The 16,339-nt window shown below is 61.8% G+C and overlaps 2 protein-coding genes across 5 annotated transcripts in view; one reads left to right on the forward strand and one right to left on the reverse strand.

The window, feature by feature from the left end:
- RGS19 (regulator of G-protein signaling 19) lies at positions 1 to 6,497 on the forward strand. 3 transcript variants are annotated; one of them, XM_011934424.1, is made up of 6 exons: positions 1 to 515; positions 2,843 to 2,937; positions 3,148 to 3,269; positions 5,159 to 5,233; positions 5,321 to 5,555; positions 5,654 to 6,497. In XM_011934424.1, exons 2-6 carry the CDS (start codon positions 2,908 to 2,910, stop codon positions 5,840 to 5,842), a joined length of 651 nt encoding a protein of 216 aa, XP_011789814.1. In that variant the 5' UTR covers positions 1 to 515; positions 2,843 to 2,907; the 3' UTR covers positions 5,843 to 6,497. The 3 variants fall into 3 exon arrangements, with proteins under 3 accessions (XP_011789814.1, XP_011789815.1, XP_011789816.1); XM_011934425.1 differs by having other exon boundaries at positions 1 to 185; XM_011934426.1 differs by lacking the exon at positions 2,843 to 2,937 and having other exon boundaries at positions 16 to 515.
- An 842-nt stretch (positions 6,498 to 7,339) lies between these two features.
- Positions 7,340 to 16,339, reverse strand: part of TCEA2 (transcription elongation factor A (SII), 2) — a 14,041-nt gene continuing 5,041 nt past the window's right edge. The window contains exons 1-10 of one of the 2 annotated variants that reach the window (XM_011934427.1): positions 15,804 to 16,333; positions 13,380 to 13,442; positions 12,948 to 13,053; positions 11,854 to 11,941; positions 10,193 to 10,323; positions 9,863 to 9,919; positions 9,271 to 9,425; positions 9,050 to 9,196; positions 7,759 to 7,830; positions 7,340 to 7,528 (exon numbers count right to left, since the gene is read on the reverse strand). In XM_011934427.1, the coding sequence (XP_011789817.1) occupies positions 7,520 to 7,528; positions 7,759 to 7,830; positions 9,050 to 9,196; positions 9,271 to 9,425; positions 9,863 to 9,919; positions 10,193 to 10,323; positions 11,854 to 11,941; positions 12,948 to 13,053; positions 13,380 to 13,433 (819 nt within the window). In that variant the 5' untranslated portion in view covers positions 13,434 to 13,442; positions 15,804 to 16,333 and the 3' untranslated portion in view covers positions 7,340 to 7,519. Of the gene's footprint in view, positions 7,529 to 7,758; positions 7,831 to 9,049; positions 9,197 to 9,270; positions 9,426 to 9,862; positions 9,920 to 10,192; positions 10,324 to 11,853; positions 11,942 to 12,947; positions 13,054 to 13,379; positions 13,443 to 15,803; positions 16,334 to 16,339 lie in introns of those variants that run through there. The other variant, XM_011934428.1, reaches the window with a different exon arrangement.

Below are 16,339 nucleotides of genomic sequence, written 5' to 3' on the forward strand. Positions count from 1 at the left end.
TGCGGGGCGGGAGCTTCGGGAGCCGGCGCACGGGACTCGAACCCCAAGGACTCCCGCCGCCAGGTCCACGTGGACCCTGGGCCGCAGTGGAACTGGAGCCCGCCCCCCGCGCTTGGGGGAGGGGGCGCTGCAGCCGGGTTCCCCTTTTTCTGGAGCTCAAAGCCTGGGGAAGTGATTGCTTAAAGGTGGGGGCCGGAAGAACCCAGGTTTCCGCGTCTCCCTCCCCCCCGCCAGCCCGGTGAGGAGGGGCCGGGGCGGGACACCCTGTCCGCCCCTGCCCCCACCCCGCTGGATCTGGCAGCCACTCAGCCCTTCGAGCTGTAGGGGAGGCGCTGCGCCCCCGGCCCCAGCCGATCGGGGGCTCCTGGCGCTAGCCTCCCTCCAGAGCACCGCAGGAGTCCCTCCTGCCGTCTGACTTGAGTCCCTGCTGCTGCAGTGCACGCCCCTTCGGCAGCCAGTTTGGGGCCCAGACCCAACCTGGCCCCTCCTGCCCCTACCCCGCCTTTGGGTCGCTGGTGAGTAGGGAGCATTGAGGTAGGGGTGGGGGCGTCAGAAGCTGGAGAAAGAGGCACCTGGAGGAGGACACAGGCTCCTCCAGGCTGGCCCCTAACAGCAGAGAGAGGAGCGTGGTGGGTGGGTCACTACCACCATTTCAGAGGTGGGGAGAGCTGGCCTTCCTTGGAGGGGCCAGGCCAGGGCTCATCCACCAGCCACATGTGGAGGGTGGCAGATGGAAAAGGCCCTGGGTAGGAGCTAAGAACTGAGAATGGAGCCCCTCTTCAACCCCCCTCCCAAAGGTTATGACATTTTTTTCTGGGATTGTCACATTTTCTTATTCTTTTTTTGGACTGGGCAGGCTCTGGGACGTTCTTTTTCCTTCTGTGGAGCAAAGCAGCAGCCACTCCCGAGGGAGCCTCTATCCCCAGAGACCAGACGTGCCGCCTGTCCAGCCTCTCCCATCCCAGACTTGGGGGCCAAAGCCTGGGAGGCTGGGGAAGGGGGGTCCCCAATCCCAGGATGACAAGCAGGAGGACCCTAGTTGAGACTCTGTATCCCCCAGGAGAGAAGGGGGGGTAGCCTGGGGACATGGGTTGCCCCAGCTGACCTGAGAAGGGTACAGGAAGCCCAGTTCAGGGACAGGTGACCCAGTCCAGGGCCTGAAGCTGGGAAGAAGGGGCTGGCTCCCTCCTCTGCAGCAAATGCAGCCCCTAGCACCCCGGCCCTGCACCCCTAAACACGTCCCCTCCTCCAGTTCAGAGCTGGGGTGAAGATGGTAGCCCAGGAGGGACAGTAGCCCAGGAGGGACAGTCTCCGGGGTGCTAGAGTGTGGGGGAGGACCCTGGGTGGGGACAGAGAGGAGGAAGAACTGCTGCCTGGGGAAGTCACAGACAGCCCCGTCTGGGTACAGCTACCAAACCTCAGGTTGCCACGCCCCTTCCTTTCCCTAGAAACTTGACCCCTGAAGGCAAGCCCAGCTGTGGGGCCACTTTCTGTCTCCTCATCTACTTGCTAGGAACCTGTGGGACCCACAGTCTCAGAGGAAGCTGGGCAGGCGGTGAGGGGCCGAGGTCCCGGGGGATGCTGCACCTGCCTCAGACTTGGGCCAGGGCAGTGGCCTCTGCATGCCCAGGCCTCAGGGGTATTGGGGGCCCTGAGAGTGCAGAACTCCAGCACTGTCTTCTCTGAGCGCCATTCACACACCGTCCCAGGAGGCCAAGAGAGACCAACCAGACAGAAACAAGCATTCAAAGGCCACAAGCTAAGGGAGGCGTGGTAGGGGGGAATGAAGATTGAGAAAATAAAGTAGAACCAAGTTGTAAGCTCCCTGGCCAGGGAGGAGGGTGGCAGATGAGGAGGGTGGTGGACATGCACGGAGGCCCAGAGGGCAGAGGTGGGCGCAGGTGTTCACAACTGCCTCCGGGGCACTGATTGGCCCCCCTGTGCCATTGCCCAAGGAGACTTGGGATTCAAAGTGGTATCTTAGGTGGCACGAGGGCCACTCACAGCTTTGGCGCTCCTAGTGCACCTCCCCTGCAGATGGTGCAACCAAACGCTGGGAGGTACACACACCACACCACACCCCGCCCCTCAGGGACTCTGAGGCTTTGACTGGGGAGCAGGGTGCCCCCACCCACTGCCACCCCCACTTCCCTGGCTGGCGCGCCCTGCGGTACGGCCTTGGTTCCACAGCGGTTTCACAGCCTAGAGGCAGTGAGCAAGGAGGGAGGGAAGTCTTGGGTGGGAGGTAGCAGGGCCAAAGAACCATGTTTGGGGGGCATGTCCCTCCTCACCAGGGCCCTGCCCCCCTTCCCACACCCTCAGAAAGTCCAGCCCTGAGTCCCACTTAAATCCTCACTGCTGCAGGTCTAACCTGCTGCCCCTGGGACGCGCAGACAGACCTGGACTCTTGGTGGGAGCTGCTCTGCCCACTCCCCACCCCAGACGCCCTAGAAGCAAGTCTGGCCACCACCCGCACGCACAGTTGGTAGCCCCAGACTCTCGGGGCCCCTTTGGGAGGGGCTGGGAGCCGGAAACCGAGAAAGAGGAACCCAGGCTTCCGGCTTCCCAGGGAGTGAGCGGATGGGGGTGTCTCGGAACCTCCTGTGGGGGCCTCATCTGGGGCCCAGCCTGGGAGGAGGGGCCGGAAGCTGCTGCAGCCCCCTCCTCAATGACCCTAGACCCCCTCCCAGCCCTGCTGTAAGCTTGGGGTTGGGGTCGAAGCCCTGGGCAGAGCCGGGTCCAGAGGCCCTGGTAGGGAGACACCCTCTCAGGACCCCTCCTAAGGGACAGGCAGGGGCTGGGGTTTCAGGTTCTCAGTCAGAACCTTGGCCCCTCTCCCCAGACCCCCAGGCTGTGGTGAGGGTCTGAGAGCTGGCACCACGGAGCCTGGGCAACCTCCGCCCACCCATGCCCACCCCGCATGAGGCTGAGAAGCAGGTATGCCACCTCCCCCTCTGCCTCTGCTCCCCTGGGGGAGATGGGGTGGGGCAAGCTGAGGGGCCACAAGGAGTTGGGAGATCCCTGAACACCCGGGAGGCCAGAAGGGTCATGTGCCTGGGAACAGGGACACCCATGGGAGGGTGGGGGAGAGGTGGAGCATCTGGTAGGTTCTGACCTGAAGGCTGAGGTAGCCCCATTTTTCCCCAGAACACAGGGCCAGAGGAGGCGGACCGGCCCCCTTCAATGTCCAGTCATGATGCAGCCCCTCCAGCGGCCCCCAGCCGTAACCCCTGCTGCCTATGCTGGTGCTGCTGCTGTAGCTGCTCCTGGTGAGTAGGGCCTGGGGTGCCCAGCTGGAGAGGGGCTCGAGGGCCTGGGGCCAAGCAGACCCAGGAGGGGACCCAGTGGTGGCTTCTGAGGAATCCCCGCAGGTAGGGTGCCCCTGCCACCTCGCAGCGCTGTCCTGTCCAGGGTCTGTTGGGCCCTGGCGATGAGTGGCCGGTGCCTTCGCCCCAGGGGGCTTATGTATGGTTCTTGTACCTGTCTTGCCAAGGGTGTGTCGGTGTGCTGTGTATATGCATGTGCCCGTTCACACAGCATGTGCTTATCCATGCTGCTGTGAGCCTGGGAGCCTGCGATGGAGTAAGACAGGCACAGGCCGGGTACAGTGGCTCACGCCTGTAATCCCAGCACTTTGGGAGGCCGAGGCGGGCGGATCATCTGAGGTCAGGAGTTCAAAACCAGCCTGACCAAGATGGAGAGACCCCCGTCTCTACTAAAAATACAAAATTAGCCGGGCGTGGTGACGCATGCCTGTAATCCCAGCTACTCAGGAGGCTGAGGCAGGAGAATGGCTTGAACCTGGGAGGTGGAGGTTGCAATGAGCCGAGATCACACCATTGCACTCCAGCCTGGGCAACAAGAGCAAAACTCTGTCTCAAAAAAAAAAGAAATAAAGAAAGAGAGAGAGAAAGAGACAGAGAGAAAGAGAGGCACAGACCCCACAGACTGTGTGGGATGGAGGGATGTTTGAGCAGAGACCCGAATAAGGCAACTGCTGGCCCTGGGGTGACAGCCGAGAGTTTCCCAGACAGCATGCGTGGGGGGAGAAGGGCACAGGGTGGTGGGGGGGTCCTTGGGCATCCCTGTGAGGGTGGGAGTGGGGCTCCCAGATGGTAACAGATTTCCTAGGAGTGTAGGGGAGCTGGTGGATGTTTTCATGCCTTGCACAAGCCTGGCCCTATTCAGGCTTCAGGCCCTGGCCGATGAGAGGACAGCGCTTCTGGACCCACCATGGGGTCAGCTGACCCATGGGCAAGCTGGGGTGGCCAGGGGGCAGTCGGGAAAGGGGCTGGGAGGAGCCCAGGGGCTTAGTTCCGTCAGGACGTCTGGGTGCACGATGTCGGCCAGCCGTGCCCTGGAGAAAGATCAGCCGGTGATGGATTTGGGTCCAGCATTGACAGGGTGCTAGGAGCCAAGGCAAAGCAGCAGTTTCCCTTGAGAGAACCAGGGATCAGGCTCCAGGACCTAACCAGTGTGGACACATGGGTTTGGGGCTTTCAGTGGCGTCAGCCGACGAGACACACTGCTGACATGCCAGACCTGCAGCGTGTGGCCCCATCAGTGGGACAGGGACAGGCCAAGAACAGGCCGAGGAGCAGGGTGGCCATGTTCCCAGGCACACTCTCATGGGTGTCCCTGTTCCCAGGCACATGACCCTTCTGCCATCCCAGGTGTTCAGGGATCTCCCAGCTCCTTGTGGCCCCTCAGCTTGCCCCAACCCATCGCCCCCAGGGGAGCAGAGGCAGAAGGGGAAGTGGCATACCTGCTTCTCAGCCTCATGTGGGGTGGGCATGGGTGGGTGGAGGAGGTTGCCCAGTGGGCCAGGGATGGGGAGGAGCACCAGGAGCCAAAGGGTCCCTCCTGGAAGGCCAGAGACTCGCGGGCACTGGGTCCAAGTGCTGGAATGGAAGAGGGCTGAGTCCGTGGGCACTGTGGCAGGGACAGTAACCTGGACTGCAGATTCCGTGGAGAATTCGGGAACGACTGACAGGGAGCATGGACACCCTTTCCCAGGAGATTGTGGGAGGAGCCAGCTGCAGGGGCTGCCCTCCTGCAGTGGGTACACGTGTGTCAGATGCCTGCCCATGTGCTGAGGGCCTGTGTGGCCATGGAGGCGTGTGTGCCCACGGCAGTGCCGCTTCCTCTCTGCCACTAGGAACCAAGAACGGCGGCGCGCATGGCAGGCCTCCCGGGAGAGCAAGCTGCAGCCCCTCCCCAGCTGTGAAGTATGGTGAGTCCAGCCGGCTGGTGTGTGCCTGTTGGGGGGTCCCAGGCCGGGAGACTTGGGCCTGACGTAGCCTGGCCCCAATGCCCGCAGTGCCACACCAAGCCCTGAGGAGGTGCAGAGCTGGGCCCAGTCTTTTGACAAGCTGATGCGCAGCCCGGCGGGACGCAGCGTGTTCCGGGCATTCCTGCGGACAGAGTACAGCGAGGAGAACATGCTCTTCTGGCTGGCCTGTGAGGAGCTGAAGGCCGAGGCCAACCAGCACGTGGTGGACGAGAAGGCGAGGCTCATCTACGAGGACTACGTGTCCATCCTGTCCCCCAAGGAGGTGCGCCGGACACCACAAGGGGCAGGGGCCGCCTGCTCCGGGCACTAGGTGGGGAAGGCACCTCCCGAGCCCCCTGACCTCAGTGCCTTGTCCTGCAGGTGAGCCTGGACTCCCGTGTGCGGGAGGGCATCAACAAGAAGATGCAGGAGCCGTCCGCACACACGTTTGACGACGCACAGCTGCAGATCTACACGCTCATGCACCGGGACTCCTACCCACGCTTCCTCAGCTCTCCCACCTACCGTGCCCTGCTGCTGCAGGGGTCGTCACAGTCCTCCGAGGCCTAGGCCGCCCCCAGCAGCACAGACCCCACTGCCTCCTGTGGCCGACTCTGGGTTCCCTTCAGGTGTTGGCTGTCGGGGCACATGCCTGCGGGCCCAGCCTGGCCGGCTGGGGTCCCCACCCGTGGAGACGGTCCTAGACCCAGTGGGGAGTGCTGTGCCTCCTGGCTCTGCCCACCCGTGGCCAAGCAGGAACTCCAGGTGCAGGGCGGGCCAGAAGCCCCCTCATCGGCCCGCAGCTGGCTGGCCCAGTGCTCCTGGTGGGGGCTCTTGCATGGTGAGAGTAGGGACCCCCCCAGGAGCCATGCTGGACCCAGGAGCCTCGTTGGGGCCTCTTCCCCAGGCAGCTGACGGGCCCCGGACAAGCCTTGGTGGGGGGCAGAACCTCTGCATCATGTAGTTCTATGACATAAGGAGACCTCCTACTTGAGCTGTCTGTACCCCAGAATCAAACCCAGAACCTCAGAACCAGATGTAGGACCTCAGAATCCTGCACTCAAGGTGGCAGGACCCAATTTCTGTTTTATATGTTCATGAACTTTAAACCTGGAAACATGTCCTTACTAGGTGTTTTATCAAAAAAAAGGTTTTCATATTTATCTCTATCCCTAACCCCCCAAAAATAGGATGTCTTATTATTGAAGATATTTTTAAAGCAAAAGTCTCTACTCATTTTTGTCCAAGTTTGCGGAGAGACTGGAGAATGAGGAGTGGCCCCAGACTCAGGGCTGGGGAGCAGTGCCCTCGTCCCAGGGCAGGGGCTCCAGTGCCCCTTGGGAGGGGAGACACAGCCTGTGTGCTCACCTTCTTCCCACGCGCTGGGCTCCACCAGAGCCCTCAGAACAGTGGCCCCAGTGGGTGGCTGCTGAACCCCGCCTGGGGCATGAGCTCCACGCCCTCAGCCTCCTTCGCTGAAAGTGGGCCAGAACCGTGCAACCCACAGCACCTCAGAAGTCAAGAGGCAACAGGAAGTGCCGCCCGGGCCCAGCTGGATGGGGTCCCCAGAGGCAGGCTGGCTGGGGCAGGAGGGGCTGCTTGGTGCCAGGCACAGTGCCATCTTTACCATCTCACAGGCCCTATGAGTTGAGTACTCACCACCCCATCCCCTATGTTTCTGGGAAGTTAAGTGAGTTGAAGCTGAAATTGGCTCAGGGCCCTGAGACCACAACTCCCACAAGAACAGAGAAGGCAGCATGGGGACAAGCTGTCCTGAAGTGCCAGGACCTGGGTCCCAAACTGCCCATGCCCGAGGCAGTGGGGAGGACAGTGGCCTGCACAGGACGACAGGCTGTCAGCACACAAGACCCTCTCCCCACCTGCCCTCACAAGCAGAGCCACCCCAGGTGATCTCTGAAGGTCAGTCAAGCTCCTCTCCTGGGGCTGACCCACCAGGGCCAAGCCCAAGCACTGCCTGACCTCAGGGAGGGGCCTTGTCCACAGCAGCGGGAACAGGTCAAACATGGGGACAGGGCCCACCAGGAGTAACAGCTGAGGAGAACAAGATGGCAAAAAGAAACATTTAATAACGAGGGGGAAAGGGCAGAAAGGTGCAATCCAGGCAGGCAGGCTGAGGGCAGGACATGCTGCCTTCTAGGGTCTCCAGAGAAGCTGTATCAGCGGAGGACGTGGGCGGGGGGCCAGCACTGGCCACGGCCCAAGGCTGCAGCACATCTACACGAGGGCTCAGCAGAACTGCGGAAAAGGGGGTGAGGCCTCCAGCCTTGTGGCCACATGAGACTCCCCAGAGGAGAAGGCCACACAGGCTCACCCAAGGCTGGAGTCTCCACCCACCATGCCCGAGACTCCCAGGAGGCTGGCTGGGCAGGGCCATCCCCAGTTCACACCACAGATCCCACAGAGGCTGAGACACCCCACCTCCAGAGAATGGAGCTGGAAAGGGCAGCCTGAGCCTGCTCACTCACCTTCCAGCGGTTTCCACACTCATTGCAGACAACAAAGGTGGTCATGGGTTCGTCAGAGCTGCGGGTCTGCACCTGTAAGGAGGGCTGGGTGAGCCCAGGGCTCTGCTGCAGAGAGTGTCCCCTCAACATGGGCAGAGCTGGTCTTACAGCCGCTGAGCTCCCATAGGTGACCCGATCTGAGGCCGCCTTGCGACTCCAACCTTCCAGAGCTGAGCCTCCGGGGGAGGGAGACAGTGTCTATTGGGGCAGAGGCCCTTGTGTGGGCTTGAAGCAGCTCACATTGGCTGGGGACCAGCAGGGCCCAGACTTGGCTGAGGGCAGGAGGGTCCCAATGATGGGGGGAACTAGCAGGGGTCCCTAGTGTCCGTGGCTGCCTTCCGGAAGGCCCAAGGGTGAGCCTCAGGCCACAGGCAGAGCCTGTTCTGACCAGAGGCTGGGAGCAGGAAAGAGGCAGGCTCTGCACAGACCCAGGCCCCATGCAGCCTTTGAGGGGAAGGAAGGGCTGTTCTTGCAGCCCCTCACGAGTCCTATCTGCCAGGCACAGCAGCCGCCTCAACACACTCCCCCCTTTTTTTTTTTGAGACGGAGTCTTGCTCTGTCACCCAGGCTGGAGTGCAGTGGCACGATCTCGGCTCACTGTGCAACCTCCACCTACCGGGTTCAAGTGCCTCAGCCTCCTGAGTAGCTGGGATTACAGGCATGCGCCATCACTCCCGGCTAATTTTTGTATTTTTAGTAGAGACGGGGTTTCACCATGTTGGTCAGGCTGGTTTCAAACTCCTGACCTCATGATCCACCTGCCTCAGCCTCCGAAAGTGCTGGGATTATGGACATGAGCCACCGTGCCCAGCCGCACTCCCCTCTTAACAGGGTCCCTGCCATCTCATGGGATCCACAGTCTCCCCAGCACACTCAGTGTCCACCCCCATGGCAGGGACTGAGAGTCCTGCGGTCACTACCAGGCAGCAGGCGGCACGGCCCTCCCACCAACATCAACGCCTTGAGGGCCCTCTGTTCAGGCTGGGCCGGGCCGGGCCAGGCCCTCCGACTTGAGCACCCGGAACAAGTGGACCCCACCACCCAAGATGCTGCCTCCTGGGGCCCAGGGGTCCTGGGTAGAGGGGAGTGGTCCCTGAAGGTGGCCATCATGCCTTAGCCTAGTCAGGGACAGAGAGGCTGGGAAAACTCACAGCAGAGGCGGGAACAGGTATGGGCTCCTAGGAGGGGCACAGGATGCCCTGAAGACACTGGGCCCAGGGGAGGTGCCCAGAGGTGCCCAGCGGCCGCTCACCTGCGTGTAGGTGCAGTTCTTCTTTCTGCACTTGCCGCAGGTGAACAGGTCTGTCTGCGTGCCGCCAGTACGGGCCATCTGGTGCTCTCGGATGGCCTCCTTGGTCATGGCCTTACGGATCTCCTTCAGCTCATCACTGGCCATCTCCTGGAGCATGGGGCCAGTGGCTTAGCCCACCATTCCGAGGGAGCAGCCCTCCAGCCCCTCCAACAGGGGCTCACCTCTGAGGTCATCACGGCAATCTGCTGGGGTGTTATGGCCCCACACAGCACATTCCGCCGCAGGTCAGGGTTCTTGGCATCCTTCAGGTTGGAGATACGACTCCGTACACGGTTCTTATACTTCATGTCTGTGTTTCCAACGTCCCGGAAGATGCGTGCAAGTGTTTAAGGACCCACCCGAGGACAACGTCACTGCCCTCCACCTACCACCTGCCCCGCTGGGGGCTATGCTGGAGTGCTGGCTGGAAAGGTTCTGCCCAGCCACACAGGGGTCGGTCTGCCCACCCACACCTGGTAGACAGGTGAAGGGCTGCAGGGCAGAGCCTGCCCCAGGCCCATTCCTGACTGAGACCCAGCTTCAGGCTACAGCCCCAGGGAACCTAGGCCCCACCAGCAGGCAGAATCAGCCTCTCAGCTGGTCTGGGGGCCCTCCTGGAGCAAGACAACCTGACCACCCAGGTAGGTGACCACCCAGGCATGTGACCCCTGGACAGCTGTGCAGTGGCATCCAGCAGCCACCAGAGGCCACCAGGCCAGGCAGCCTCCTGACTCCACCAGAAACCCAGGCCCATAGCCCCTGCCCAAAGGATATATTCCTCGATCTGAGCCGACAGGCGCTGGCAGTCCGCACCGATGGCCACGTGGTCGTCTGCAAGAGGGAGCCCTGACTAGCTGCCCCCACTGGTTTCTCCACCTGCCACCCCTTCTGCCTGCAAAACACCCTGGCAGCTTAGAGGGGACATCCGTGTCCCTGGAAGAGGCCCATGATGCAGGCACAGGCCCCACGCCCCTGCCAGGGCCACAGCAATGGGCTGGGGGAGGAGAGTCGCCCCTCTAGAAGCAGGCCTCCTCGGGCAGGCAGGGGCCCGGGCTGCCCTGCAAATCCCAGCGGGTGTCAGGAGCCAGGGCCGGCCGCACTCACGGGCCGTCTGCAGGGCAGCAGTCAGCATCTCACGGCACTTGTTGCGTACGGCATCACAGGTGACAGGCACCGGAGGAAATGTGGTGATCCTTGGAGTCGACGGTGCCCTGGGCAGCTCCGGCCTCTTGCGGCTGCAGAGAGCCAGGGCCAGCTAGACTCAGACTCAAGGCTGCAGGCACCCCAGCAAGACACTGATCCCAGAAGCAGCAGGTGCCACAGCATATTCCCCCTCCAAACCCTGCTTGCTCCACTCTGCCAGAGTCCAACAGCAGCCTGTGGCCCTGCCTATCTTGAGCCCAGATGTCCATGGGGTGTGCCCAGCAGCCAGGAGGGCGTGGGCCGTGAGGTCTGCGGTGGGTCAGGATGTACTCCCCAGGTGGGAACAGGATCCTAGACCCAGCAGTCAGGATCTGGGCAGCATCTCCAGTGGATCAGAATGAACCTGGCAGTTTCTGCCACCTCTGGGGTGCCCATCCGCGGGGCCACAACACAAATACCTGCTGCCTGGTGGGGAGAGGGAGAGACCCAGAGCTGCCTGGTGGGGAGACAAGGCAGAGTCACCCAAGGCCAGGTTCTACTGTCACAGATGACCCCGCTAGGCACGTACAAAATGGGACAAGGATGCCCCTCACTGCCGGGCTCGGTGGCTCAAGCCTGTAATCCCAGCACTTTGGGAGGCCGAGACGGGTGGATCACGAGGTCAGGAGATCGAGACCATCCTGGCTAACACAGTGAAACCCCGTCTCTACTAAAAAGTACAAAAAACTAGCCGGGCGAGGTGGCGGGCGCCTGTAGTCCCAGCTACTCCGGAGGCTGAGGCAGGAGAATGGTGTAAACCCGGGAGTCGGAGCTTGCAGTGAGCTGAGATCCGGCCACTGCACTCCAGCCCGGGCACAAAGCAAGACTCTGTCTCAAAAAAAAAAAAAAAAAAAAAAAAAAAAAAGGATGCCCCTCAGGGCTGGACCCCAACATGAGGCTGCCCAATGACCAGGCTGCATCCATCTAGCCCTCCCCACATCCCCTCTGTGGAAGTTGGCAGAAGCAGGCAGCTTCCAGGAGGAAAATCAACTTGCAAAGGTATCCATGAGTTCCTGGTGGCCCAGTCACCACAACCCAGTATGGTCAAGGGCAAAGCCATCTCTCGGCCATAGCCTGCCACCAGAAACAGCCGCAGCTCCCAGCTGCAGGCCACAGAGCCCTCATCACCCCCTGGCAACAGTGACCACACATGCACATGCAGGGCAGGAGAGGGGAGCTGGGCACCCGCCTTTGGTTCTGGGCAGAATTTTGCAGGAAGGAGGGGCCCTCGTTGAGTGAGGCTGAAGTTCGGGAAGCCAGAGTGGGCCAGCAAGAACCAAACCCAGCAGGGGGTCTTGGGGGAAGAGGCCGGGGGCTCCCACAGGCCCACTCAGGGTATACAGCAGCTCTTGGCAGAGGAAGAGGCCAGGGTGGCTGGCTGACAGCCAGGTGGACACAGACCCGCGTCTCAAGTGGTCAGTGCAGGCGGGACACACCACAAGGCCAGTGTCCGGCATGAGGTTGACCGACTCTGTGTGCAGCCTCAAAGCAATGCCTAGGCACACAGAGATTAGCACCCTTTCCCTGGCAAGGAAGCAGGCTGGGAAGCAGGAGTGTGTGCACCTGCCTTCCAGGGGTACTACCTGGGATCTGGGGCCTGTGAGGCATCCCTCGAGGACGTGGGCAGAGGTGTGCCCCTCCCCCGCTCCCTGGCTTTGGCATCTGAAGCATCTGCAGTTGAGGAAAGATCAGGGATGGGCTGATCAGGGGAAGGCAGAGGAGGGACGGGCGCAGACCACCACCAAGGTGCAGCCTCAGCCCAACCACCAACACTCCCAGCCCCAGCCCCCAGCTCCCCACCCAGCCAGAGGAGCCAGGGGCCAGGAAGGCGCCCAGCCTCTGTGAACAGGCCCTCACCCTCCCCAGCAACCTGTCCGTCTCTGCAGTCCCAAGGCTACCTCCCCAGAACACTTTCCTATACAAGCACCCACTCACAAAGGCCACCTCTGGGGCCCACCCTCCTGCCTGTCCTGGCCGGAGAGACCAAGCATGTCCCCAACAAAGCTCTTCCTGAAAGCCCAGAGCCAGGCCCAGCGGCTGGAGTTGAGGACGTGCTTGTGCTGTGTACGGCCTGAGGGTCACACAGGGCTAGAGAGAGACTGTTTCACAAGGGTGTGGACAGAGCTAGGAGGGCTGCCTCCATCCCGGATAGCAGCATCTTTGCAACCCCAGTCACCCCATTGTCTCCAGGAAGAGGCAGCCTTCAGTCCAGCCCAGCCCTGCCCTTCCCTCCCCTGGCAGGGGGCTGCCCCTCTGTTCCCTCTGAGTAGCTGAGGCGGCCCCAACTTCTCCCTCTCCCTTCCCGCCTCCTGACACTTCTCAGCCTCCTGGCCGTGACCTTCCCCTCTGTATGACCTCCCAGCTCACCCCAGTCTCTGTGCTGTCAGCTCAAGTCCTGGCCTCAACTCTCCTCTCTCCTTGTTCTGCCTGGAACCCTGCCCCCAGCACACACCCTTGCCTCCTAGGCCAGCCCTCCCAGCCAATGCTGACAGGCACCCACTGATCCACTGCCAGCCCCAAGCTGGGTGCTTCATGGTCTGGGGTTGCCACTGCCCCACTCCCAGGTGACCTGGCTCAGGGTGGGCACTGCCAGGACCCTACACTGTGCTGACCAGCCAGAGGCAGCACTTCTCGGGGCCCTGGTCCCAGCACTCAGTGGGCACTGCCCAAGCCGCACCCAGGAGCTTCTTCCAGGACTTGATGAGGGACTTGGCCAGTGCAATGACCTCCTCGTCGGAGCTCTGCTTCCGAAGGGCGTTGACAGACATCCCGACTCGGGTGGACTACAAGGCAAGTGGTCTGAGTCGGGTGGAGGAAGGGGCCCACCCTATGCGCCAGATCCTCCTGGCAGACCCTTGGTGGCTCCCACAGGACAGGAGCCCAGGACCTGCCAGGGAGGTAGATGCCTCTCCCAATATTCTCAGACTCCCTTCCCTGTCCCACTGAGCCCAGAGAAAGGCAGAGACCCTCTCCTCAGGAACAGGCATTTGTGCCAACTAAGGCCCGCTGGGGGGGGGGGGGGGGGAAGCCCTGCCAGGTGCCCTCAGAACTGCCATCTCCTGGGCTGTCCCCAGGAGCTGTCCCGGACCTGGGGCAGGGAGGGACCTACCTGGAGCAGGTGCAGCGTGATAGGCATGGCCTTCAGCTCCCGCAGCAGATCCATGGCTCCCTCCTGGAAGGAGAAGGAGGACCTTCATAAAGGACTTTAGATCTCAACGGACAGTATCACCTCCTTCTGCCTACTGGAGGGGAACACAAGGCAGTGACAATTTGGAGACTCAACCTGGGGTCAAAAATAAACCAAAATTCCTCTACCTGGAGACACCCAGGGCTGTTCCTGCAGCACAGCAGGGAGCCCTTACTGCTCAGTCAAGAAGGGGAGGGGATTTGCAGCCTCAAGCATTCCAGGTTGTAACCCACATCCGTGGCAATGACCTCACTGACTTCACTGTAACCACCTCAGGTCACTGACCCAAACCAGAACAGAAATGCCAGCTCCCCAGCAAATCAGGAGGCTTCAGAGCCATGGCCCCTCCCCAGCAGCCAGGGCCACACCCAGGTGAAAGTGCAGCCCCAGGTTCATTCACTCCCCTGTGCATTCATGCCCTGATGTGCAGGGCAGCCTCTTCCCAAAGCACGCACCCCCCACCGGCTGTGAAGGAGGCCAAACTCTCAGGCACGGCCACAGCCAACACCTACAGACCCACAGCCCCCTCATCTATCCTCCAGGCCTCTGAGTTGCCCCCAAGCAGGCGAGCACCCCTCGCCTGGACAGTTGAAACACACCCCGTTCTCTCTGCCTTGTCTCCCCACCCAAGATCTGCGTTTCCTCCAGGTCCTCACACACTGATGAGGCCAGGCACAAACCGGCCACATTTCCACACCAGGTACAGCTCCTCAGTGCTCCCCAAGGGCCCTGAGCCACTACTGAGGCCCTCTGCACCTGCAGCTCCACTGCCTGGGGCAGCCTCCCAGGACATCTTCCTCCCTCCCTCCCGGGCTTTATTTAAACAATACCTTCTCAGCAAAGCCTCTCCTACTTAAAACCGCAACTGCGCCCTGCAACGCCCCCACCTCCTCTGTAACACGTGCATGTGTGTCCACGTGTGTATCATTCCCTCTGCCCTGAGGTGACCTGATCAGATGTCCCACGACCCAGACCCCGCACAAACCCAGCAATCTGGGTGGCATGTCTGCTCACGCCGCAGCCCCTTCTAAACCCTCCCAGGCAGGCCCTGCCCCTTGGGCTGTACAGAGTCCAGCCTTGAGGCGATAGCCAGAGCCAAGGGCACTGCTTCCCTGAAAGCCCTGCACCAGCTTACGTGGCTCTCAGTGGGCTCAGGACCAGAGGTATAAAATCCCCCAAACCTGGCCCCCAAGTCCCCGAGGGGACCTCAGGCAATGGGACCCCCAGGAGCCCCACTGCACAGTGCCCTCCTCCCCTCCTCATTCTCCCCTGGGGCTTCTACTCAAGCTGTTCTTCCACCAGAAACCCCCCATCAGTTCTGCCTAGCCCCACCCAGCCCTCCTCTAGCTCCATGACCCACCTTTGCTTTTCCCACCTACAGTTCTTATCATTCGTGTTTTGTCTCCTTTAAGAAGGGATACAACTCCATTCTCGGGTCATCTCTGGAAACAGCTATGGATGGTTCACAGACCCCTACTTTGTGCTGACCAGTTTTCCAGGGGTGTGTGTGAACGCAATGATGAGGTGCTGCACCCCGCAGGAATGAGTGGGAGCCCCCACCCCTTCCCAGTGCAGACCCCAGTCCAGAACCCCGGTCACAGGAACCCAGACTCAACCCTGCTCAGCCCAAAAAGCATCCCCCAAACCCCTACTGCAGTCACACAGCCCTGGGGTGGCTGCACAAATCACCCAAAGCCTATGACTCAGCCACCTTCGCCGCCCTGGGCTGGCCTGGCAGACACACAGCTGGCCCTGCCCCAGGAGTTCACAGTCTGGATGGGAAAGCGCAGGTCACGTTGATGGAGCCTGCCAGGAGTTCCACATGACCTGCGGCCAGACCCCTCCCCGTCCCCCAGGAGGCAGGCAGCATCATCTAAAGATGCTTCTGTGCGAGGGTGCAGAGGTTGCCAAGGTCATGACTCCGGAACTGGACCCCCACTGGCCTGGCCCCTTCAAAGGCCTTACACACAGCCTCCTCCAAAGTCTGGCTGTGGCCGCAAGGCAACAGAGGCCCAGGCCGCAGTGAACAGAGCTGGCCAGAGGCTCCAGCGCCCAGACGCTCCCAGAGGAGGCTTGCCCCATCTCCCGGGTCTTATATAAGCACACCGGCTCTTTTCAGAGGGTGTCCACATAACTACCCACAACCCAAGTTACTGCGGGCTAAGTCCTGGCTAAAGAAGGGAGAGAATTTATTAGAGAAACCTGGTTCTTGTGGGGTGGGGACAGACAGGGAAGAAAATGGGCCCCACAGGCAAGCCAGGTATCTGGCTGGCCGTGAAGGAGGATGACAAGGGCCAGGAAGAGGCAAGGGAGGCACGGCAGCTCCAGAAGAAAAAGGGATCCAACCTCAGACTCCAAACTGTTGCTGGCGACAAATGCTATGGGAGACGGAGCGTGACAAATGCTATAAGAGACGGAGCGTGGGAGAGGGCTGAGTTGGGGGCGGGGCTCGGCCCGTGAGGATGCCCAGGCCGGGATGGAGGAAGGCCAGGGGCTGGGGCGGCCGCAAAGGAGGCCCGAACACCCCGGGGACTCCCAGAGGCGGGACGGGGCCAAGGAAGGAGTCGACGGGCCAGGCTGGGGGTCTGGAGTTAAGGGACAGGGAAGGGCGCGGAGCCTGTGACTGCGGGCGAGGGGGGTTCTGAGTCCAGAGCGGGTGGCTCTCGCGGGACAAGGTCCAGGCCCGATCGCGGCCTCTGCCGGGGTTGCGGGGGTGAACGGCAGGGCTGGCTCGGGGCAGGGGTCTCGGCCACGGGTGGGGGTCTCCCCTGCGTCCCGGAAGTCTCTGCCGGGGAGGGGTCTCGTCCTGCCCCTCAGGTCGTCTTCCGGCCCCAACGGGGTCGGCGGGCTCGACGGGGTCTCGGCGGGGCGGGGTTCCCGGG

The sequence above is a fragment of the Colobus angolensis genome, unplaced genomic scaffold (assembly GCF_000951035.1).
Source record: "Colobus angolensis palliatus isolate OR3802 unplaced genomic scaffold, Cang.pa_1.0 Scaffold136, whole genome shotgun sequence".
NCBI classification, from domain to species: Eukaryota; Metazoa; Chordata; class Mammalia; order Primates; family Cercopithecidae; genus Colobus; species Colobus angolensis.

Excerpts from the sequence above, each read along its gene's own strand:
- RGS19 (XM_011934424.1), top strand. The coding sequence starts at position 2,908 with ATGCCCACCCCGCATGAGGCTGAGAAGCAG. Across the intron at positions 3,270-5,158 it reads TGCTGCTGTAGCTGCTCCTG|GAACCAAGAACGGCGGCGCG; the intron begins GTGAGTAGGGCC and ends CTCTGCCACTAG. Across the intron at positions 5,556-5,653 it reads CCATCCTGTCCCCCAAGGAG|GTGAGCCTGGACTCCCGTGT; the intron begins GTGCGCCGGACA and ends CTTGTCCTGCAG.